The following is a 25,445-nucleotide window of genomic DNA, read 5'->3' as shown; positions in this document are numbered from 1 at the left end:
TCTGCTCTGTCTTCTCTGCAGAGGTTTTCCCGGGACACGGTTATGGGTGACCAAATCCAGTTCATTGTTGAGAAGCTCAATCAGGAGCCCTTCAGGAAGAACTACAATTTGATCTCCTTTGACTCCCTGGAGTCGCTGCAGCTGCTGCAGCTGCTCAGTGATGTTCTGGGGGAGATTGACCCGAAGGTAAGGAGGGCACTCAGAGGTGCTCAGACCTCCTGAGGTGGCTTGACACTGGAATTTGCTTTTATTTAGGTCTGGCTCAGTATAATCCCGCGGCGTGTTTGTTTCACCAAAACAGCTTGTATGAATCTTCCAGGAAATAAATGTGCCTGGCAAGGATCCTTCCTGCCTATGCATCTGAGTGCTCTTGGCAAACCCGCAGTTGTTTCTTGGGACAGGGAGGCAGCATACTTGTCCCCCAGAGGCTGATGACTATATTTTTCCTGTGAAATTAAGGATACAGATCTTGGTTCATACTGACAATTGTGTTAAGTCAAAGTCAGGCTGTGTCTTGCACACAGCCAGGGCAGGAACTGAGCAAGAACTGAACCTCACGACTGTGCTGTTGCAATGGAGATTAAATCCCTCTCCTTGGAGGCTGCCAAAAGTGTGTGTGAGACCAGAAGGGACGATTCATACACCTGGGGTGTGGATATCTGTGCCTTGGAGTGCCAGGATATCTGACTTCCCGGGTGGATGTGGTCAGTGTGACTGCATAGATGAGATCCCATGAGCAGGGAGAAGGTATTCCTGGAGTAAATTGACCTGAATGCTCATGTTGCAGGAAAATCCATTAGAAGAGAATTGAAGTTTGGTGATTTAAGGGATGTTCCCTACAGAGTATCTCACTATCATCTGGTAAATTAATAAAGTCACTTCTTTCAGTGTTGCCAGTTAATTAACATCACTTGGACAAACAAGTTTATAAAAATAATAATAACAATTGATTATAGTAAATAATATAGTGTTATCCTAATAATTAGCAATTATTACATTGATTGTTTTATAATAAATAGTTACAATAATTTTTACTATATTAATAGCAATTAATAAAGAAAAATTACCTATTTAATTTATAAACCGTTTAGCATGCTGTCGACATTAGAGAGGAGCTGCCAGAACAAACAGCTAAAAGAATGCTGAATCTCCTTGGAATCCTCAAATACAAACCTCCCGGGACTGTGCCGGACCTGTGAGTACCTTTTTTGCCTACAAATCGTGTTAAAACGCCTTGTTTAGGTTAGATGGTAAGGGCCTTTAGTTGGGGTGAGCACTGCTGCCCCGTCTGGGTGTTGGGGTGGGATCCCGGGTGTGGCTGCAGGTGGGCGCTGCCCGCACCTGCGCAGGTGCAGCGGCGGCTCCGGCCGGCAGAGGGCGCCGCCCGCCCGGCGGGGTCGGCCCGCTCCCGGTCCCGCTCCCGCTCCCGGTCCCGCTCCCGCTCCCGGTCTCACCTGCGCCAGGTGATCCCAAATCCCGCGCTCCCCCCGCTCTGCCGGCATCCCCCAAGGCTGTCACAGGAAACGAGGAGTTGTCGCTGCTGGCTTTATTCTTTTAGTGTTTTACGGGGTTTTTATCCGACTCAGGGTAGAAGAATTGGGAGCCTAAATTGAAGACTTCCAGCTCAGAATGGTTTGGGTTTGAAGGGACCTTAAAGATCATCTGTTCCAACCCGCTGCCATAGTCGGGGACACTTTTCATTATCCCAGGTTGCTCAGAGTTCCATCCAGCCTGGCCTTGGACACTTCCAGGGATGGGGCAGCCACAGCTTCTCTGGGCAACCTGTGCCAGGGTCTCACCACCCTCATAGGGAAGAATTACTTCCTAATATCTAATCCAACTGTGCCCTCTGTCACTGTGAGGCCACTCCCCCTTGTCCTGGCACTCAAGGCCCTGGTAAAAAGTTCCTCTCCATCTCTATTTCGTGCTCCCTTCAGGTTCTGGAATGTGCAAATCCCTCAGCCTTCTCTTTTCCAGGCTGATCAAACCCAATTCTCAGCCTCATCAAGAGCGTTTCCTCTTCTAACAGCATTACGAAAATCATTAGGCAAGTGGAGAAGGAATGTCAAAACATTGCAGATTTTTTGTTCCAAGCCAGCATTCTTTTGTTTGAGATTTATTGGCATTTTCTCTTGGTTGGTTCCATACAGGAGTGCTTTTCGCCAAGGGCTGGTTACTGGAAGCAAACTTGTAATTCATCCTGTCTTACATTGGCTTCTTCAGAGGACCAGTGAACTCAAGAAAAGAGCTTACCTGGCACGTTTCTTAGTGAAATTGGAAGTGCCAGCAGAGTTCCTACAGGATGATACTGTGGCTGAGTTCAACAAACAGGTACCATTTCTCATGAATGCCAACATTTTACATTAATTAACGTGCCAATGGGAGGAGGGATAAATGAATCAGGGAGTTAATGCTGGGATACATGTTCAAGTGAGTTATGTTAGGAGCTTGTTGGAATCAAGGATAAGCAAAGATTCATAATAAAAAGTAGATGTCTTGACCACTTTTTTTCCAATAACCCTGAAATTATATATTAATAAGTAGCATTGAATTAAAAGGCCTTAAGCCCATTAAGTACTGGGTGCCAAATAATGTTCAGAGCCATGTTGGCTCAGACAGACTTATAGTTCTTAATTTTTGAACAGGTTTGGGGTTTTTCTCTATGAAATATAACCTGGATATTTTTAACTTTATGAATTACCACTTCAGACAAGTCCAGAAAATGTTATGACCAGAAGAAGAAGACCTAATTGTCCGTTGATTGTATTTGGTAGTCATGATAGTCAATTGATAGTATTTGACGCCTAATACTTGTATTAGCCTCGTTCCACTTCCACTTTAACCATTTATTTTTTTGTGAATAAGGACAAGATTTCTTTTTTTCTGTGCTGACATTCCTACTTATTATGTTCCCATTTCATTTGTGAGCATTAAATGTTGGTTTTAGATAGACTGGGTGGGTTTGAAATGTAAAACTCGAAGTGCACCAAAGTTTTGGGTTTATTACCTGAGGTACATATTTACTTAATTTTTTTCCAGTTTTCTGTGCCTTTTGTTCTGTAAAACCACAGTGGTTCTGAGTGTTTGTAAGAGGTAACTTGATCTATTAACTGTGCACCAGCAAAGCTGAACAGTCTGACTGAGGCTTGACTAAGCCTTTTATTTTTTTGTTACCTCTAACAATATTGGATTTATACCTTGAAATAACTCAGCAGAAGTAGCAGAGAGAGAAAGGAATGCAGATTGTATGTTTTGTTCAGTATGTCACAGTTTTAATGTGTATAAATATCCACCTCCATAATTTCCATTACGTAAGATGCGTTCCTTTTTGGGATTACAGTAATAGAACCATCTTATTAAACTAATACCCTGCTGATTAATTCAAAACAGAAGCTGGGGTAATAAAATGCCTTACTGCAATATAACATGACAGTGCAAATATTTAGATACTAATGAATTAAACAATTAGCCTAAATTATTTAGATACAGTCTTGCAGTGGTGTCTTTTAAGGGAAATTTCAAAAAGGAGAGTTCGGACACCTTATAACATGGTCAAGTTTTATGGGTGTGTAGAATTAAACTCAAATGTACTTTTGTAAATTACTTGTAGAACATACTCAGCAACCTGCCACCTTCCCAGCTGTGTTGTGATTTAGACATTGGATTGCCTGCAATATATAGTTTAAGAAATAAGCAACTTCAGGCATTAATCTAGTTGTTTAGGCTTCAGTGAGTTGCTTCCAGGTACCAGATATCTCTCTTTCCATATAGGGAAATATCCATATCCAAAAACCTGGGTGTTTTTTTGGTCATTTGAGCGTGTCCTTTATTTCAGGTACAGGTGGGGCACCCACAGTGAAAAGTGAGAACTATTTTTTGTTATGATCCATCAAACTGTGCTCTGTTCTTGTTTGAATCCTGCCATTGGCCTTGAAATTTTACATTCCAATGAGGAAAAGACTTATGGAACTCCTCATTTGACAGAGGTAGACACACAAAGGAAAACTCTTGGACACCAGCAATGGGAATGCAGTTGCTCAGAGACCATCTGCTCTTTAATTTTTGTTAAAGGATTTCCAGAGTGCAGAAGGGGTATTGTGGAAGCCAGTTGGGCTTTACTCTTGCATTTTGTAACTCGTTTCTCCTTGTCCAGCCTGTGCATTCCTTGTCACACCTTTATTTGCCACTTAATCCAGCTCTTTATGATTTTATCTTCTCCTCCTTAGCCATTTTATTGCTATTTTTTAAAAATTCCTTCCAGCTTGTCAGTGTGTGCTAGATACTGAAACAACCAGACCTGAGCAGAATGCTCTGGGTGCTGCTTCCCCAGGGTTTTATAGAAGGGAATTGCTGCTTCACTGCTCAGGGCTGTGATGCCTTTATTTGAACTCGTCTTTGCTGTTGCTATTTGGTATTCACCTTTCATATCAACTGCTCTTTCCAGGAAGTAAAAAATGACTTGATACTCTCCTTTTAGATTTTTCCATCTCATTGAAGGGCTGTTTCTGTGGAGATTATCTTTCCTTATACCTCAGCTCGCGTTTCTCCGAGTCGAATCTAAATTTATTTCCTCTCCATATTTCTAAACTCTTGCTGTCCCCTGTTATTTCTCTACCCACACAGACTTTCACACTGCCTCTCAGTTTAAGATTCCTGGTGGGCAAAGTACTGGTGTGGAAGTAGCACACTGTCTCCTTGTCTCTGAGTGCTGAGCTGCATCTATCAATCTCTGGGATGTTCTGAGGGTTATGCAACGTGTCACAGCCATTTCTCACATGTTAACTCAGCTCTGTTCTTGGGCCACTCTGGAAAGTCAGCAATTGCTTCCATCAAGAGTGTTGTTAGAGCAAACTCTTCCTTTTGGGGCTGATAAATTTGTATATCTGGTATATACAGATGTATAGTAAGAGAGAGTAATTTGTTAATTTGTCCCTCTCAGGTGATGTCTTATCTTCCTATTTTGCAAATACACTGTGTATTACAAGAGATGAAAATACTGAGGAAATTGTGAAGTTCTGATTGTCCCTTCAAATGGAAGATAATGCACTGTGATTTTATTTTTATTTCTGCTTTGTAAGTTGACAGGCTTTTGCAGTGAAAAAATGCCTTTTTATCTTGTTCTCACCATATTTCTATGTCTACATTTACTGTCTTAGTGGTAAAACAGTGTGTTGATCTGAAAATCCATAGACACAGAGCTCATTCTGCCTGATTTCCATTTCATTTTACAGTATGAAGAACTCATGGAAGCATTTAAAAACCTACATAAGGAGCACGAGCAGCTCAAAATATCTGGTTTATCTACTGCAGAAATAAGAAGGGTAAAAAAACTCCACAATTTTTTATGTAGTTGGTTTTTTGAATGTCGGTTCCGTGTTTGTTGGCTTTGTGGATAGTGTGAAAGCCGTAGAGGCCAGAGCTGGTGGGCACTGCAGCTGCCTCTTGAAACTGCTCTCTGTTGGCAAACAGAAAGTCCTCGCTCGTGTTTAGAGCTGAGCTTTCTGAAGCAGATTGGGGAGCGAGGCTGCCAAGACTCTGTGCAGCATGATTTCCAAATATTAGAGCTCCATTTCCTCTGAATGCAAACTGATACAAAGCCTTTTGCTTTCCTGATAGTGGCTAATAATTCCAGAGGGTGTTGAATGAACTAAGAGCTTAAGTCAACTGAAATGATGAACCCACGTGGCTCAAGTGTTAAGTAGAGATATTTGCTCTGTTTCAGCAGAATAATTAAGCTTGTGTACAGCTTTCCAGTGGACACACAGACAAGCCAAGCAAATGTTGAGATAAGGTCTACATTTGGAGAATTCATTTTCCTTTCTCTCATAACTATCAATCTGTGGAGCCCTGCTGTTGTAAAATAGGACTAAAGGAGAATAATAATCAGATACATGTTTCAGCACTAGAAAGTGTTTCTTTTAAGACAGTTTTAATACAAAAAGTGGCAGCAGACATCGCTCATAAGCAACTTCATGCAAATTGGTCTGCCAGGAAGTGGGTAATGCTGGTGACATTAAGAACATATGTCAGACTGCATCAGATGTTGAATTCATGCTGATTTTTCCTTGGTGGTTTCTGTTTGTTTGTTTTTATTTTAGAGAATTCCACCTGCTTTTATTTTAAATGTTCACATTAATACTCAAGGATGCAGATGAAGAATGTTAGCATAAAGAGAGTGGGAACTGTGGGGGAAGTGAGAGAGAAGAGAGATTGGAATCCTGGATGTTTGATCACAGATCAATAAAATTATAACCGCCTCCATGTATTCAGGGAATAATTCTGATTTTCATATCAATTTGAAGAGAATTTAGTCCAATCCAATATACATGGGGAATAAACTAATATTTCTTTATCTGTTTTTCCTACTTTTTAGGACATCAGTGCAATGGAAGAGGAGAAAGATCAACTGGCCAAAAGAGTAGAGCGTCTTAAGAAGAGGGTAATAAGAGAAGTAACGCTCCTACATTTCAGTGTCATAATCCTTGGCCTGCAACTCTGATTTTGGAATGCAAACAAGGATTAAGATAAACACACTGTATGTCTAGGAAGGAATCAAGTAACTAATTGACCTACAGGGAATCTCCCCAGGCGTTGATCCAGAGCTTTTAAGAATCTCGAGTCCAGTACTTTGCTGTCGTTTCTGAGTAGTAACGTGTATGGAAGTGAAGTGCTAAGTGGGCTTGTGAGACATATGATCTCTTTAATGTATTTCTCAACTATCTGACAGCAACATGCACTATTTATCTGCTTGCTGTAGGTGGAGACAGTACAAAATCATCAACGGATGCTTGAAATAGCAAGACAGCTTCGCTTAGAGAAAGAGAGAGAAGAATCTCTGGCTCAACAGAAACAAGAACAAAAAAGTCAGGTATTGGCATAACAACATACCTGTTAAAATAAAGAGTTGTTGATGTTTGTTTGGGAATCGTGCATTTTCGAAATACATCAGGATCAACAGTAGTTGGGAGAATTTCTCCCAACCCCAGAAAATTAAATCCCATGTAAAAGATCTGTGTACATTTTAAAAGAAGAGGCTTGCTTGACCTTGCAAGTTTTGAACACCACAGTGAAGGTACTTGGCTGCCTCAGCTCCCACTGACATCATCCTTTAGCATTCCTAGGAAACGTTCCATGACTTACTGCCGGAGCACCCGAAGGGAACTCTTCATATTTATGGTAGTGAGCAAATCTTTCCTTAGTTTGATTTTTGTCTCTGTGATCTGCACGAAGATTTCAGGGGCTGAGCAATGCAGCAAATACCTCATCTTTTTCTTGGGTGGGGGCAATATGTATTCAGGAGCAGCCTTGGGATTTACGCCCCTAAATTTGGGAAAAATGATGTCCTGAGAAGCCCTTAGAGCTGTTGACATCCAGGTGTAAGGGTGGGTTTTATTCCTGACCTATGTAAAATCCAGTGCCATTTTGTTACACCATCTCACCAAATTCTGTAGCCTGAACTTCACTAAAATGGGAAAAGCCCTCAGATTTCTCATAGTGCAGTCTGTGTCTGGATGTGGGATCAATGGGAATCAGTGGCCTCTCAGGCTACTGGGTCTTTGCTTGAGCCTGAGTGAGATCACGACTAAAATGAATGTGATGTCCAGCTAATTCCAGTTCTTCCTACACATCTCTCTAAGTCACAAAAATGCAAATCAGCTGGGTCTTGTTTGGCAGGAAGCTTTCCAGACTGCTTTCAGGATGGACAGTGGATTGCTGTGGCAGCTCAGCTGCATTGCAGGATAAGGAGAGTTATCTGCTGCAATCCTGATGCCTGCTGCCTTTTGTTGTTGTAATGTTCAAGCCACTCATATTTTTTTTTTTAAAACTGTTGGATGAATTTCTGCCATCAGAGAAAATATCACTTGGGAGAACAAGAACACTCTTCTCAATTAACAGGAGGGAATACCAAGTAAACTCAGGCCAAGTGTTGAAAATTTGGTCTGGCACATTCCCTTGTGAAACAGAAAATCACCAGATGTTAGAGCTGCCATGTTTTGTGTTTGGGGTTTTTTTGGGGCTCCATTGGTTTAGTTGTTTGCACATGGATTTCCAAGGAATGAGCTTGTGTGTGTCCAATTGTCTCTCCAAAGTTGTTCCATGCGGAACAGAGACTGCAGAGAGCCCAGGTCCAGCTGAAGGAGATGCAGCACGTGGTGGCAGATTCAAAACCAGAAAGTAAGTGGGGCTTTTCCTGTTGCATCCTAGGTTAGTGTGATGCAAAACATGCTATAAGAATGGTGTATAAATTACTTCCAAAATGATAGAATCTGACTACTTCTCAATTTAAATCTAGTAAACGGAGTCATTGTCCTACTCTTGAAAAGAGCATTTACTATTTCAGTTGCATCACACAACTACTTTGGCAGCTCTTCTGAGTTAAAGGATTTTTTTCAGTCACCACCTTGTAGCATTGTTATTATTTTGTAATTTAACTTTGATTTTTTTAATGATTTTCATCTGCCACTGAACCACAAGTGGAACTAAAGGAGTATCTGAACCATCTTCTGTACTCACAGGGACTTGCAGTGGATTTTATAACTGTTCCTTTTTTGCAGTAGCTGTCTGAGAGTTTATACAGCAAAGCTGTGTCAACATTTCTATTTCAGTTCCTGGGTTTTTTTAAGGCCAATGGAAACTCGGTGGGTTCAGTTCACAGAAGCAAAGGTAACATAATAAAAAGCCAGTAAATATATCATTTAATCATTGAGATGAAAATAAAGTTAACATATTTAATTTCCTTATCTCGAGTCCTGCTTGCAGGAGAAAAAACAAAAAGTATTTAGATGTTCCCAATCAAAGCTTGGAGTCATTACTTAAGAAAACTTGTGTTGAAATTTTGCCCAAAGAAAGACCTCAGGACTCAGCTTTGTAATTGCTTTCCCCAGTTACAAAGGCACTGCCTGTAGCAGCAATTACAGAATGCCAACTGTGGGGTTTTTTAATAATTGAAATTAGGTGACCACAGTGCACTGAATAGGTTCCATTTATTTTAAAAGCTTTGTTGGTCTACAAGATAGCACAATTTATTTCATTTTGAAAATTCCCTTTGGCTGCAGTTTGGTACCTCAGCTGCCTCCTGGTATCAGTGTAGCCTTGTCTGCTGACAGTGCAACAGCTGGATTTTCACTGGATCCTTCCCTTTAAAAGAAACTTCTTGCATTTTTAATACTTCAGGTGTTTTTACTGCCTAAACAAGATAAAATGTTCAAAGTTGCTGCTAATGAGCAGAAGCTTTGTTGTTGGTCTTATGGATTTGATTACTTCACTTTATAATTAATTTTACATTTAAGGAAGTGTAAAGGAACTCTGTAAGGAATGCAACTAGCACATATTCATGAGTATCATTAGCATGCAATTAGCATCAGCCTGCTTGAGCTGTGCCAGGAGAATATGCCTTGTGGTTGGTAGGATTTTAACTCTTAGAAACATAATATTTAGAAGACTTTGAATTGTATCATTAATTGTTATGAGCTGCTACAAAACAGCTGAAAGTGATCATGCTGGTTCACAGAACACTCCTTCCCTGTTTATTAATTTGAGTCCTTCCCTGTTTATTAACTTCAATCTTTCCCTGTTTAATAACTTCAGTTGTACTCAGGATATTGTTTAGAGAGGGATTTGCTGCTGGTAGCACTAAGTAATATAAATTTTCATATTCTGGAGGGGTTTTTTGTGGTCTTTGTTGTACTGAATATGAACAGTGTTTTTATGAACCCTGGCCTCTGGTCTGAATAACCACAACCCAGCTCACACCAGCTCTGCAAGATTGACATCATCTTGCTTTGAGTATCTCTGCTGCACAAACAGAAATTGATAACATGAAGAAACAAACCAAATCACTGAATTCTTGATCTCTGTCCATTTTCCAGGACATTACTGGTACTTTATTGGCAGAAATATGAAGATGGGAATGAGTAGCTGGAAAATATTGATTAAAAGAATGTGTTAAAATGATTTGTTGATGAACAGTAAAATGTGTAATTTATAAACTTCATTAAGTTAATATGTAGAAATAGATTTAGAACACTGAGAACTTCAAAGATACTTGTCAAAGAGGAATTGCTTTGTACAGATGCCTGTTTCATTCTTGATGAAATTTAGGAACCTATTACTTAAATATTCCACTTGGTATAAAAAATTAGTATTTTTCTCTTCCACACAATGATCTTTTCCTAAAATTCCAAATTTAAATTATCTCCTCCAACACTGCAGAACACATTACAATTAAAGCTATAGAACTGTTTGCTAAAGGAGACTGGCTTAGGTGGAACTTTATTTCATCTTGCAATGATTTTTTTTATTATAAAGTCACTGTCCATTGATGCAAGGTCGTGGTAAAGCACTTTTAAGATAATTTGATATCTGTGATGAGAAGACAAGTCTGGTTGGTAAAATTGGTGGTGTTGCTATGGTTGACTTTTTTAAGGTCATTAACTCTTTTGAACAAACAAGGCAGCAAAAATTCAATGTGGTCTCTGTTAAAAGGCTTAAAAGGAGTTTAGTGGAAGTTTTAGAGAAATGGAATGGGTGTTTGGCTCTTTTTTGTTTGGTATTTACACCAGATTCTTGAAAGAAAATAACTAATGATCACTGGTGAAATAAAAATAGGGAAATGACTGAATAATGAGGAGACTGTTGATTCGAAGTGACCATCATCACTCAGGAACCCAAGCCCATACCAACAAGACATATTTTAAAGAATAGCAAAATTCCATTATATTCCTCTAGGAATAATGTATATGCAAGATATTTATGGCATGTGGGGCTCTTCCCTAAGAAGTGTCTGAGAAGAATTTGTGGGTCAGGTGTGAGAATGGGAGAGCTGGAGCTCCCACTGTCATACATGGGGTGCCTTCCCTGCATTTATTTCTGGGAGAAAATGCCAGAGGAGTTTCTTTGCCTCTGGGTTTGGCTCTGGTACATCCAGCCCTGCAGCCCCGGGCCAATTCAACATTCAAGAAGAGCTCTGAAAGGTCAGAGAGGTTTCAAAGAGCTCTGGTAATAATTACAAACATGAAAAGCAGAACTTAGAATCACAAATTCAGGAAGCTTTTTGGTTTTTCAAGGATATATCGAAGGGATGATTGATCTGCCAGTGTTTGCATGTCCCAGGTCTCTGTTTAAGAGAGGGAAAGTGGGAGTGGTGTTACTGGAAGCTGTGGAGGGAATCATTTCAGCCTTTGTGGCTGCAGAAAGGGAAGGGAAGGATTTGATGCTGGAAGTCTGTTCTGGACTTGGTCGTGGCCTTCCCATGTGGTATTAGATAAATTGTTGGCAGAGAGTCTATGAAATGAGTGTCCCTCTCTCTTTTTTCCCCCCTTTTAAAAACTGAATTCCTGTTGCAAATGGTTCTGGTCCAGGATGCCCAGTTGGCAGCCTGTAGAGGGAAAAGAAGTGGGATTCTGAGCACAAGGTTAATCAAGTTTTAGCTCCATTAACAGAATTATGGAGAGAAAATTGCCTCTCTTCTACATGACTGAGCAAGCACGAATAAACTCTTTCTCCCATCCCTCTCTTTATAATAATAATAAAAAAATTTGAATGGAAAACATGAGGAGTTGCTCTGAATAGCTCTCCACATGTAAATACGTGGTTGGCAGAAGCTTGCTAAAATAACCTGAGGGCACAGCGCCAGATTTCTGTGCCGCTTACGTGTGTAGATTTTGTAACCACAAGTCAATGTTGAAACATTAAAAACAGAATTTATATGTGTAATGGAAAGATCTGAAGTATGCTGGCCTTTCTTCCCCTCTAGCCTGGGAATTTGCAAAAGAATGTTTTTCACTGAAAAAAACCCTCAAACCAGGAGCTGCCCTGTGTTTTGGTTTTTAAGGTTGTGTTAAGAGGCAAAAGTAGCTCTTAGGTAGTTACTTCTCCATGGGTTGAGTTGTATAGGAGGAAAAATATATCCAATGTATTCAGGAAAGAAATGACATTAGTCATGAGGGATGTTGACATCGTGTCTTTCCCCATCAGGATATCAAGTTTTAACTTGTTTTGTTGCTCCATCAGGACTCAGGATGACACAGAACCACTCAGGGGGTAACAGGACTTGGTAGCAGCTCCGAGGTTATTTGAGAAATAAATCAGATTGTGATCAAGGTTATACCCTGTGAAGTCAGAAGGTCTCTGCTCTTATCAAAGCTCTTGTGGTTCTTGTCATATTTAGAACAAATCCTTTAGGCATGTACATTTTTATCAGAAAACTGGAGTAGCACAAGAAATTAAGTATAGGTTATATATGCAGGTTTCTTTGCTGCTAAAAAAGTCAAGAAATTGATTAAATTATTAATATTTCATACCAGAATAATTTGATATCACATTGATTTCCACACCAAAGATTTTGGTTATAAATATCAGATTGGGAGTGGTGTTCCAGTCAGTTCTGAGGTGATAATTCAGCTCACAGGGTACGTGGGAAGCAGCTTTGCTGCATTTGCAGAGGTGGGAGATTTCTAGTGAGACATAAAATGTGGTCCCTCCTGCCCAGCTCTGTCGCGGGCTGAGGAAGATTGGAATCGAGTTCTTCTGGAGGAAAGAAGTGGGAAATCTCTCCCAGAAAGTCCCAGTGTGTTTCCCAGGGTGCAGCTGCAGTGCCAAGTGCACGATGGCTGTTCCACAGGCAGAGCAACTCCACTCTCCCACTCCAAAACCAGTCTGGGGGCTGTTTGTTTTGATAAATGACCCTTCCACGAAGGGGAAAAGGTCCTGTGGTAGTGTTGCTTTCCATAAACTCAAAAATCAACCAACTGGGAAAGAGGAATTCCCACTCATTTTTACTTTCTGTTGACTCGACTTCATTGGCAGTGCTGCTTTCCCCAGGGCCTGTTTTCTTTCTCCCAGTTCTTGAGGTTTTCTCAAGAGCTGATGGCTTATTTCCCTTCTGGCAGCTTTCCTGTCAGAGTGGGCTGGGAGCAGGGCTCAGGAGGATCTCTCAGGACACTGATTTAGAGGTAAATGGCAGCAGAAAAACGGGGGCCCCTTTTCCTGGGCTCTTTCACTTTGTCCTGACCTTTCCCTTTGGCAGTCAGGCTTCTCAGCCTGAGAACCAAAAGCTGTTTTCATCTACATCCTTTCCCATCTCTGTTTCAGCAGCATCAGCTGTACTTTTGTATCTCTGTGCTCAACTTTTCTCTGCTTGTGCAGTAAATGAAAGAGATGGAAATTGTGAACTTCTTGTTTTCCTTGGCATTTCATCACAATTCCATCTTCTCCCTAATATGGAGAGAACCAAAATCCCAACCCTAGCAAGTTGTTTGAAAAGGAGAAAGAACCCTGGATGCTTACCTTTCAGTCACCTAGATCATGAAAAATTCTCTGAAATACTCATTCCCACTCTCATCTGATGTGCAGCTTCCAAATCTTGTAGGCCTTGGCACAGTTGTCTCAGAGGAATAATTGCACTGAACAGCCTGTTGTCAGTGGAGACTGTGCAGTGTAATTTAAATAGATGTTTCCTTTTATTCTGTTGCATTTTTCTCTCTGTGAATTGTTCTTATCTGCATGTACTTGGGTTTATTTATAAATGATCTGTTAAGGAGCCTGAATTACTCTGCCTAGAAAGAGCCAAGTCCTCCTAAGCCTGGTAAGGTGTAGGTGCATCAGGCTGGTGTCCAGCACAGCTTATAAATGGGGTTGCTTTTTTCTATTGGATTGTTATTTTCTGCATTCTCAGTCTATAAACTGTCCTGAGATTAAATGTTTGTTCTTGCAAGAAGAAATCTTCACAGGGAGGCAATCTGGGTTCCAGCAATATAAAGGACCCTTAAAGTAGGCATACATTAAACTTTGCCCATTTTAAGGCCTTTTTAGATGCCAGATAGAAAAAAGTTTGATTTTAAGCATGACTCTCCAAGGATATAATAAATCTGTCAATGAGGTAGGACAAATTAAGATTTTTCTACAGATAAGGGTTCAATGGCTGTTTATATCAGTGCTGTGTGTTGAATTTTTTATCTGATTCAGCTGGAGTTTCATGTGAGATGGGGTTTACTTGTTATTAGTGAGAAGAGTCTCTCAAGGAGCTGATAGTTATATGTTCGAGATAGAGGTGCATAATAAATCCTCTTATATTGTTTAACATCCAGATTAAAAATTTAAATCCAGTAACTCCCCCTTTCTTTGAGCACTGAAAAGAAGACTCAAATGTTATGCTGTTGTTATTGTAATCAGCTGCTAAATACTTTCATGTGTTGGGGAAATCAAACTTAGTTATCTGCTACATTGCTTTTATAGACACTCACTGAATTGATTTGTTTTTAAGGTTTAATGAAGAAACTAGAAGAGGAGATGAATTTCAGTTCCTACCTGGTTACTGAAAAAATGCCCAGAGAGATGGAAAGTAAAAAGACTTCAGTGTATTTCTTAAAAAAGGTGGCTGCAGAGCCAGCCATGACTCAAGCTGATCTCACTGCACTGGAAAGTGAGGTGAGGGACCAAGGTCACACTTAATTTGTGTTCTGTAGCATGGTCTGAGCTTCCTGGACTTTGCAATGTTCTTATCCCTACTTCATATCCTGGAGAAAATGTTTCATTCCCAGAGGAACATCCCTTCAGTTGTAAAACCAAAGGTGTCTTAATCACTAAATGCAAACTCTCTGATAAGGTTTTATTAAAATACCCACAAAAGAGACACGAACAAACCAACCCCAATCCAAACCCCAAACCCAAACATATCCTTAGGTGCTATTGAGGAAATTGTGTTAATTTAGCACTAAAGAGCTGATTTTTCTTCTCTTCAGATTTCACTTGATTGAAGCTCTCCCTGCCATCGAGGGGGTTTATACCAACACGTACAGAGCTTATGGAGGGAACAGCATTCCCTGAGGGATGTATTCTCACAAGATGGTGCCTTAATCCATGTGCAGTGGCTCAGAACTCCTCAGTGTTTGGAAGAGCCCTGCATTGTTTGGTTTAGTTTTTAAGACCAAAGAAAATTTGGGCATCAAATACTTGATTCACCTTTCTAGGCTTTTTCATAAGTTAAAGGCAAATAGTCTTAGAAAAACCCTTATTTGTCAGATATATCCAGAACATGCAGAGGGATTTATTGCCACAGAAGTACATTTATATGTTCACTCAATGAAGTTTTCATATTTGCATAATCCTAAATGAAAGATAATTTATGAAATATTATGTCCTAGAAGAATTTGGAGGAATGCTAATTATTAGTATTTCTACTGATGATATGATGAAGATTTACACCAATGTTAGAGGCAAGAAGAGTAGTCCTACATCATAAATGTCTTCTCTTACCAGTTTAATACTCCTGGGATTCCCAGCTCAGGCTTTGCCATGAAATAGAGATAATGAGGAAACAGAGTATCCATCTTAAGGGATGACAGCATTAATAAATGGCAGATTAGGGCTGAAATAATAAACCAGCTCTGTAATTCAGCCTCTGCTTTCCTAGATTAGTTCCTCTAATCAAAACAATATTTGTGGCTGCAGTTATGTCTTTCAGGCATGCTTGAAACCCTGTTTTGCACATTTCTTTTCCAAGACTGTTGTTTGGTTTATGGCAATATTTTAAAAAGCTTTATGTTTTTTCCTCTTTCTCCATGATGTAACCTTTGATTTGTTATATTTTGGAAGTATCTTCTTCTTGAAAGATAATAGAAACATGTCATACACTTGGCTGTTATCACAGCATGGCCTTAGGCAGCTTTTTTTTTTTTTTTTTTTTAAGTCAGCCTTTTATTATCTCAGTGCCTTAAAAAGGAGCTGAACTGCACTAAGCATGTTTCCACCATGCATTTTACAATATAAAACCCAGGAATTTATTCACAGAAGGGAATTCTTAAGCCATTTTAAAATTCAAGCCTGTTCTACCACTAATAACATAGAATTCACAGGAGAGTTGGGGTTTTTTTCCAGGTGTTAGAGTATTTTTAGTCCTCTTGAGCAGTTTATTTGAGATTCTCAGTTTTTCAAGCACATGGATATTGCTCCCAGAATTGCCAGGGTGATGCCCAGCACTGTCCCTGTTATGGTCTGACTCCACAGCATTGCAGCACATGTTTGCACTGCTGCCTTAGCAGTGGCAGAGAATTAAAGGAAGGTTGCTGTGACTGTGTTTGCCATGGCTGGTGAGAGTCCTGGTGCACTGGGAAAGCTGGAATCTGCAGTCTGGTGTGTGGCTGAGAGCTCCAGGTGCAGCAGCTCTGAAGCTTTGACTGGAATGAAGCTCAGCAGTTTGGGAGTAAAGACAATCAAGTGCATCTTGTGGCAGGAGGAGGAAGGCACTACAGACCTGGAATATGATGGTCTGTGACTCTACAAAGTGTTGATGAAATCTTTATCACTTAATCTTTATTTGCTTCCCTTTGAACTTATGTTTAAAGGGTTCAATGAAAGGGAATTTTAGTTCATGTCAATAAAATCACATTTATCACTCAGTATATGGCAATATCAGTCTTTTTTCTACCAACTCACTGCATTTTCTCTCCACATGCACCAGTTTACTTCATTTTCAGGGCCAAAATCATGGTTCTGCCTTATCATAAAGTCACAGAACTGGAAATCCAAAAACAGCCTCTTCCTGGCCAATACTTAATGACTCATGGTGCTTTTTGGGTCTGTTTCTCTGCTTTAAAAAAAGGAACTTCCTGGATTGTAAATCTGGGTTGCAAAGCATTTAATTCTTGGAGAAGACAAAGACACCAAGCTCTGTTTCCTTAGTTTTCCACTCTGTCTTGCAGATAAATGAAGTCAATGCACAAATGAATCAGCTTATTGAGAAAAGGATGATGAAGTATGAGCCAACTGATAGTAAATTCTCCATGTATCGCCAGCAGGTAAGAAGGAACGAAATGTGTTTTAAGCAGAAGCAGGAGAGAAAATCAGTCACTGATTGGTTTATGTGCTGATTTTTTTCCTTTGATTTATCGAGCAGAAACCAGTAGAAATACAGAATAATGGAGGACAAAAGGAAAATAAAGAGCTGTTGAACATATGTATGTTTAGGGCTGAGTCAAATGTTGCTTTCAGTCGTTTCAGTGAATGTTTTGACTGCTGTCCTTGCATCACAGCAGTTCTGGAAGGAGCGTTTTGCAGGAGCTATTTCGGTAAAGTTCCAGCTGTGGATGGATTCTTACAAGGCAGCATGAGGGCTGCCTGCTGCAGTTCTGTCCCTTCCTTGTGTCTGACCACATGCCATTTTTCTCCATTGCATCTCATAAGAAGGAGTTCTTTGATCTCTCATCCTGAGGCTGTAAAATAATCTTGCTACAAAATAGGCTGGCTGGTCCAGGCTTAGTAAATTCCCAAGTTATAAAAAGGATTTATGAACTCAGAGATTTTCAGAGCTTATGCAGGAACCTGAGCGCTTCCTTTTCCAGGCAACCTGCACCACTGCTAATTTTATGGACAATTTTCAGCGTGATGCTTATGGTGACAGGCTTGAAAAATAAAAGACTTAAGGAAAATGTATCAGTGGGAGGGAAAAAATGGGGATAAGATGTGTACTGGAGTTCAGTTGCAACCGCGACGTGAAACACCGTTTTATTTTGGAAGAGATGCTCTTCCTGAAAGAAAATCCTGCTCTGGAATGTGCTGGGACCAAGGAGGGTCCACCCCAGGAGCTGAGGTTGCTGCTGGGAGCTCAGAGCCCGTGGTGCTCTTTGCTTTCTTCTGCCAGGGCCTGGGTTCTGTTTCACAAAATAATCAGCTCTGTTGTCCCCTGGTTTGTCACCACAGACACCTCATGCAGCAAAGAGCTGAGCTCCCACCCCAGCACAATTCTGTTGGAGATTTTTTTTAGGAAGAAAGCTGGTCCTCTCAGCTGAGTGTGAGAAAGCTGGTGTGTTTTGGCTTCGTTTTTTTTCTAAGTTTTCCCTTTCACTTGAAGAAACCAGCCATGCCTTAAATTCCTGCACCTGCATCTAAATGAATGTGTTGTGTTATTTTAGAATATTTTTCAACAGGATACTTTGGCAAGAGAAAAATGCTTTTTTAAAAAAATCCTTGAACTAATGTATACTTTTGCTCCCAAATCTGTTCTGGTCAAAACTCAGGTACTACTAAATATTCAATCTTGTATAAAGCATTATTTTTTAAGTGCTTTATCTTCTAAGTCAGAAAAAAGAAAGAAAAATCTGTAATCTACACTATTTTTGTACTTTATTGCTTTATTCATCATCTTCTAGCTATTTGCCAAGATTTAGTGGCTCAGTTCTGCTTTAGTGCAACATATTTCTGTAGGTTGGAGTAGGTTGGAGTTATAAAAATCTGTATTATGACATTTGTGAAATCTTGGATAACTTTCCAGTTAAGCCATGTTGGTGTACCTTACATATGCACCAAGAGGGACTAAGCAGAAGAAATGGAGCAGCTAAAATGCCTGCCTTTTTCCTCAATGAAAATGAAAAGATGAGGTGAAGAAATGTAAATCTAAAATGTAAAATAGATCAGCTTGAATCTGGGAAAAAAGGCTGTGCTGGAAACCTTATCCAAATTGGAGAAAGTTGGGATACTGCAGCCAACTTCAGTGAGGTCGTGGTTTAACTTGCTGTATGTAATTTATGCATTTTTTCTAAAAATCATTTTTCTCCTGATTGAACAAGGCAATTTTTACATTAATGATCTTGCAGGCTTCTATAATTTCCCGGAAGAAGGAAGCCAAGGCAGAAGAGCTTCAGGCTGCCAAGGAAGAGATGTCCAGCCTGGAGAGGCAGATGGAGCAGAAGAGCAGTCAGGCCCATGAGCTGGAAGGCTCTGAAGTCCTGACTGAGGAGGAGGTAGGGATTTGTAGCTGTTTTCAAGTTATTGATTTCTGTTATTCACATTGTGCCTAATCCATTGCAAGGTATACAAGGACTCAGTGTTGGGCTGTCTTAACATTCCAGCCAAAATAATGGCAATACCATCACAGTGGTGTGATGGTGAATAACTAACTATAAAGGTCAGTATGATTATAAATAATATAGAAACTCTGTATGATTATAAAGCATAATACCAGTGATTATCAGAGATGTAATTAGTCCTCTGGTATTTATTACCCACAAAAGTTCTTACTTAAAACCCAGATTTCCCAGACCCTCCTGAAGTTTACCTGCGACACCGACTTTGACTGGCACAGACAGTCTGGCCCAGGCAAAGTGAGATTTGCAGCTGCACTTCTCAAAGCAGCTTTTTCTGCTTCAAAAGTTTGCCAAGAATAAGGGAGCTGCAGTTTGGTACTGGTTTGTCAGCAAAATAAATTAGCTTTTCTTCAGACATTAATTTTTCCCAGTCGGGAAGAATCCTGCTAAGGGAACTTACAGGCAGCATCACTAAACTGAAGAGAATTTTATCTGCGTCCTTCTCTGACTTAATATCATTCTCTCACGTATTGTCTTTGTTTGCACTGCCATCATTTAGCCAGAGGCACACACTCTTTGCTTGCTTGTTCTTTGTTTTTGTGCTTTTTTTACATACTACTAAATACAGGGAACGCCCTTTTTAGAAGGAACTCCCTTCCTAATCCCATAGGATGTGCCTGCTCCTCAAAATCAGTTACTTTTAAAGGAATCTGAAAGTGTGGATGAAAATACAGGTGGGAGTAATGGCATGAAGTTTACCTGTGACGTGGAAAATGAAGATGTTGGTTTCTCTTCCCATGACACACTGTACCCTTTCCTTAGGTAGCAATAATAAGGACCCCCCTGCATTAGATTTCTCTCCACTCCAAGGTTTTCAGCTCCACTAGGCACGTTGCTGGAGTCTTCGACAAGTTTTTAAGCAAAACTAAAAGCAGAAATATGATAATTTGTGTTTTGTGACATGTGATGGAAAGAAGTGTTTAATTAATCAACAAGAATGTATTACCAAGACAGCAGCATATGTTCTACATTATCTGCACAGGCACTGTAAGGTAAGAAATAATTGTGCCTATTCTTCAGGGAGACAAGAAACTGATCCATAGAAATTTGAGGAGAACAGGGTAGGAAGGAAACCTCATAACCTTGTAAAAGGCTTAGTAATGAAAAGCTCAAGTTAATTGTCTGACACGAGGAAGTGGCTCAATACAGAAAAAGGACAAGACCTGTTTTGGACATGACCTGCATTCCTTTTGGTCAAATATGTTCTGCTTTTGATTTTTAAAATATTTTCAAGTCTTCGTTTTGCAGAGTGAAGGATAAATGACTGAGCAATTTGGAGAAAACCATTGGCTTAAAATCAGAATTGTTTGTCTTTTCATAAGAAGCATTTCCTTGTTTGTAAAATACTTTCTGCAAGGAAATGTGTATTGGCAAGGAAGCCAATATATAAATCCATGTCCTGTTCGTGTTTATTACTTCCTTCAGTGAAGTGCAGTGGTACTCACAGGCACCAGTGTAAAGGGTGTTTCCTGTCTCTAAAAGCTAGGAAAGGATTTGAATTCTTGATGGTTTTTGATCATTTCTGTTTCAAAGGTCATGGTTTCCTCATCTGGAAGGTGGAGACAGTGATATTTAATTCTTTGTAAATGTCTACTGCCAAAATTGCTGCACAGGGCCTTGGTGGTGTAGATTCTGCATCTCCTCAAAGTCCATGGCAAATGCACAGAGCCAGTCCTGCCTCAGACTGGGGTGTGAGGAGCCAGGACTGAGAGAAGAGACAGGATTGGCACGGAAGAGGTAATGAAGCAAAAGTGGTGTGAGCAGGTTCTCCCTCCCCAGTGAAAGTCTTGGTTCCTCACTCCCAGCCAACCTTCTGCTGTAGGTTTGTTTCTGATATGTTCTGCTTTAGGATTTGTATTTTCTGGTTCAGTGCTCTGCTGCTCCAGCTTTGAGCCAATAGCAAAGGAAATGTTGATTAATGTCGTGGTGAGTCAGTGCTGCAGTTCAGGGGTTCCTGGGGACAGGAGGAGTTGTACATTCAACCTTCACACTCTGACAGCCCAGAGCTTCCTTACACTTTCCTCTTCAGTCACACATTTGACATTTAGTTCCTCCATTTTTAAGAAGGGAGAAAGAGGGGTTTTTAACAAATAGCTTTGCTGTCTTAAATGTAAATGGATTTTTTAATCCTATCAACATGCTACAGTTGAATCAAAGGACTGTTTTTCTCCTATACCCAGCATTTCTAATCTTTGCCTTACCTCACTTTACTCTGTCCTCTTACATCCCATGGCACTCTCAAGACTAGGCAGTAGAAGAATCAGCACCTTCCTAACTTGTGCTCCCAAACCAGCATTTGGATCTCCAGTTGAGGTAGTCTTAGCCCTTCATTCACCAAAAGGTCAAGCCTGGCCTAGGTTTTTAGGTGCCAGTGTTTTGCTTTCTTCCATAATCATGAAAAGCATTCCACTGGGTTTGAGAGGTTGTACACCTGGGTAGAACTCAGGAGAAACAGCAGGGAATAACCAATTCATTTACATCAAACACAGCAAAGTAGGAATAAATTGTCTGCTTCAGGGATTATGAAATCTTTTTAAGTACTTCAAACAAAGTGCAGTGAGCAGGGGGCACAGTTGGCAGCTCCTCGCTGCAGCTGTCACATCCTGAAAATTAGGGAATCACATGTTGGCACTTGGAATGCTGGATGGTTCAATTACAAGTGATCCTAGGTAAAGCTGGGATATTTTTAGCCCTTTACACAACCCATTGTACTTTCCAGAGTCCAGCACAGGGCCCCAAGAACATCGAGTTTCCCAACGATTCGGAGTTGTCTCAGCTGTGCTGAGCTGCAGGAGTGGGAATTAGTCTGGTTTTGAGAACCTGGCATAGAAGTCCTCCCACTTTGTTCACAGGTGTGTGAGGTTTGCATATGCATTTACTTAAGGAGTTTAATCTTTTTTCCATACAAATGCTCATCCATGCCTACCTGCCCCTGGGAAAACAAGACAAACGTTTCCATTTGCAAACAGAGAAAGCAGCCTCAGACCAAAGATCTTGTCACTTTTCCTCAAAAACTGCTGATCCACCTGAATCTGCCAGATTTTTGCTGTGGGAAGCTTCCTGTCACCTGAACCAAACATGCAGAGATTCAGGAAAATCTCCCAGAGCTGAGCACTCCTTCAGCACCCCCTGCCACGGATAAATCCTGGTTCTCACTGATCTGTACATCTTCCCTGAGCACTGAAAATGGGTTTTCATTATAAATAATTGGATTGATTCAAAGTATTACTAATGGCTGCTTTAATACTTCTTGCAAGCAGAAGCAAGCATTCCTAGAAAATGCTAAGAAGGAGTTTTCCTGGCTGAGCTGTGCCATGAGCAGACTGTAGGATACTTTCATTTTATTAGACCGAGGTTCTACTGCTCTTATCTTTTAGAAGCCCATCCTTCAATGTCTGAGTTATTAACTCTGTCCAACATTGGCTGTACTAGCTTAAATTTAGAGCCTCTTAGGAAAAAAGTATGGAAAATCTGTCATTTTCAGGAACTTTTCCTAACTGAATTTTAGTACTTTGGACAGTCTGTATCCATTAATTAGTCTAGTTAGAAATTAAAACATCTGTTCCTCGGTTCTTAATGGAAACAGATATAGTCAGCTAAGATTTCCTGCAATTATTTTTTTATGCAAATAATTTTCTTAACTAAACTGTTTATTTGAAACCTTGTTTAGTTATGTGTTTCATAAAGAAACACTTTATTTTTACAATTAATACTTTATTTTCTGTAGTACTTTCGTATGAAGAGCATTTTGATTACAATAACACAATCAAATTGCTGCATTAATCCAGAAAATACTATTTTAAAAGATTTGACTCTGAAGTGAGTGATTTATCTGTGATTTGTTCTTTTGAGTAAACAGGCTTATCCATTTTCTCCTTTAATGATAATCTTGGAATAAGAACCTTGTGAAAACTTCTCCTGGGGCAAGTGTGAGGTTAAAGGAGATGAGGTGAAGAGCTTGTAGTGAAAGGCCAAGGCTGACATAGAGGAGCTGGGCTCTGGTCCCAGTTCTGACCACAGAGGGCACGTGGTCACCAGGGTGATGTCCTTTCCTGGAGGGGGATAACCTGTCAGGCTCTGGATGCCCTTGGAGAAGCCATTTCAACACCCCAGATTTGATTTTTATTTAGAACTGTTATAATAATTACTTCACTAAGTGTGGAGAGACTGAATCTGGTGATACCAACCTCTTCCAGATTCTAATAAATGGAGAAGCATAAAGTAGGTGCATTGCTGGATTCTTCCAATAAAAATGGAGCATAATCCAGGAAATCTGCCCAGGGATGGTGGGTGCTGTGGGACGTTGTGTGAGAGATCAAAGCCCTGTTTTCATTCACCATGTTCCATAATCTGCATTCCATGCTTGTTATGTTACAGTCCCCCATAAAAATAGCCAAGTGAAAAGGCAGAATCTTTGCTTGCTTTCCCTTGGATGGTTTTTGTGTCTCCAGGGGCTCTAACTCAGCTGACATGGGCTCCAGGCTGGTTTGCTTCAGCTGCTCCCTCAGTGCCAGCACTTGGTTCTTGTCCAGTCATTTAATCTTTGAAGCTGAAATAACTGCTTGTGTTAAATTGCTTGAGAAAGAAAAGCTACTGGTGGACGTGGCCTTGACTGGAACATCACTGCACGGGCAGATCCATGGGAATTCCACAGGATGAGCCTGCTGAGTTTGGACACAGGGAGCAGTTGCCTTGGTCTATGGGAAAATGCTGCTGCTCAGAAGTGGATTCCTTTGGTTACTCAACTTGAAAGTGATGTAGCCAAACAATGTTATTTCTCTGTGAACTATTCAAATTATTTAAAAGACCTTTCACCACAGTAAAATGCAGTGTTTTGTGGCATTGATTTCTCATGTACACATGAGGTGTATAAAGCCTCAGAAGCAATGCTCACACAGATGAAAAACATTGGTATTTTATATTTTCTTTTAATTTTTGGAAACCTATGAAATGATTCTCAGCTTTTAGGCTGAAGAAACCTAATTTTGCTGTAAGATCCCTAGAAGCTTCTGATTTAAGTAGAGTCAAATCTAAGAGCTTGGCCCTGGATCTAAAGGAGCCTTCAGGCAGTGAGATTTTGAGAGGCTAATCTGTGCTGCCCTTGGAGTAGATCAGATCTTTTGAACATTTTGCCAAATTATTGATTGATTTTCTACACAGATGATCATTTTCCTACTGTTGTTTATAACTGTTTTATGTTGTTTGCTGCAATAAAAGCTGTGTGAAAGGTTAAGTTTGCTTTAAAAAGCCAGAGATTGTGCTGACTGACATCCACCTCCTAAAATGAACAGATTTCAGTTGTCACTGTGAGCAAGTTGTAGTTCATTTTGGATGAAATTTGTATTATATAGTCCTAAGTTAATCAACTAATAATAGAACAGTGGTGGAATTGGTTCGTTAATCAACAAGATCCTTTGACTTCCATTGTAAAATACATTATGCTTTGAATATTGAATATGCAAATACTCTACCTCCCACTCGAGCTATTTTCAAGACCTTAAAAGTGAAGAGAATAATAGTTTGCTTTTCATCCTGGGATACACTGACAGAAGATTGTTCAGATTTGATAGCTCTGTGTGGTCACGTATTAATTTAATCCTTTACCTCATTCTTTCTCATATTCCAGTGGTCAAATGAAATGTCCCAGGGATCAAGACAGATGACTATGCTTGCCTTAGATTTTCCTCAATTGACAGAGATTGTATTTATACTTCTGTAATCACTTGGAAATCACAGAAAGCTTGGTATTGTCTAAGGAAAGAAAGAAAGAAAAAAAGTCTTTTGTATTAACTAAGAGGATGTGATTGAATTTGCTATGAAAAGGAATGAATTTGGTACTGCTGTATGAAATGTGCCAGTAATGTACCAGAGAGTGTGACAGGGCTCAGGTGACCTTGTCTATCCTTGTCCTGGGTAGTAGCAGGATGTAGGATGTTATCCCAAAGCCACACAGAGGCCAATCTGCATAGAGCACATTGAGTAATTTGTGGGTTTGTTCTTTCACCAAAAACGTTTATAGCTTTTGGCTTTAAAAATAGTTCTGGAGCGTAGCAAGAGAGAGGCAGCTTTGGCCTAGATATTGCACAGGATGGCAGATGAACAGGGTTGATTTCATTGTGGGCATTTTGCCCAGGACACTTTTTATAGAACATACAGTTACTCTGGGGGTTCTTAGCCTATGGTCACACTGGGGGTTTGGATTTATTCTGTAGAAGGGAGAGGGATAATTTCACAAAAAGAAAAATTAATGTAAATTCCAAAATTTCAGTTCATTTATGTTTGAATTTCAAACCTGTATCAGTGGGAGTGGGATTCATTTTCCTTCTGGGGCTGCCTGGTCTGTGCTCCCTGCACACACTGAACTCCTCCTCATTCAGGAGCCTTCTGAAGCCTGTTTTTACATCATTTACTCTCATAAAATTTATTTGCTTTCCATCTCTGGATCAGAATGCATTTTTGAGCTGTGATTGGCATTTACCTCATAGCTCTCATGTAAAATCCAGGAATAAGAGCTAAGATTGCACGACAGATGGAAAACATTAAGGCACAGAAAAATCTTACCTGTTTCTTTCAACCCCTGGTACT

At 40.1% G+C, this 25,445-nt stretch overlaps 1 protein-coding gene across 1 annotated transcript in view; it reads left to right on the top strand.

Moving 5' to 3' along the window:
- The window catches only part of IFT81 (intraflagellar transport 81), a 36,962-nt gene continuing 11,517 nt past the window's right edge, over positions 1 to 25,445 (top strand). Inside the window, exons 1-10 of the mRNA XM_082293300.1 lie at positions 1 to 186; positions 1,092 to 1,195; positions 2,151 to 2,331; positions 5,232 to 5,321; positions 6,374 to 6,439; positions 6,758 to 6,868; positions 8,091 to 8,175; positions 14,264 to 14,427; positions 16,701 to 16,796; positions 18,591 to 18,737. Coding sequence (XP_082149426.1) covers positions 43 to 186; positions 1,092 to 1,195; positions 2,151 to 2,331; positions 5,232 to 5,321; positions 6,374 to 6,439; positions 6,758 to 6,868; positions 8,091 to 8,175; positions 14,264 to 14,427; positions 16,701 to 16,796; positions 18,591 to 18,737 — 1,188 coding nt within the window. The 5' untranslated portion in view covers positions 1 to 42. The remainder of the gene's footprint in view (positions 187 to 1,091; positions 1,196 to 2,150; positions 2,332 to 5,231; positions 5,322 to 6,373; positions 6,440 to 6,757; positions 6,869 to 8,090; positions 8,176 to 14,263; positions 14,428 to 16,700; positions 16,797 to 18,590; positions 18,738 to 25,445) is intronic.

This window comes from Coloeus monedula, assembly GCF_965178545.1.
Source record: "Coloeus monedula genome assembly, chromosome: 18".
NCBI classification, from domain to species: Eukaryota; Metazoa; Chordata; class Aves; order Passeriformes; family Corvidae; genus Coloeus; species Coloeus monedula.
The sequence above is the reverse complement of the archived record's forward strand: the minus strand, read 5'-3'. Positions and strand labels throughout refer to the sequence as shown.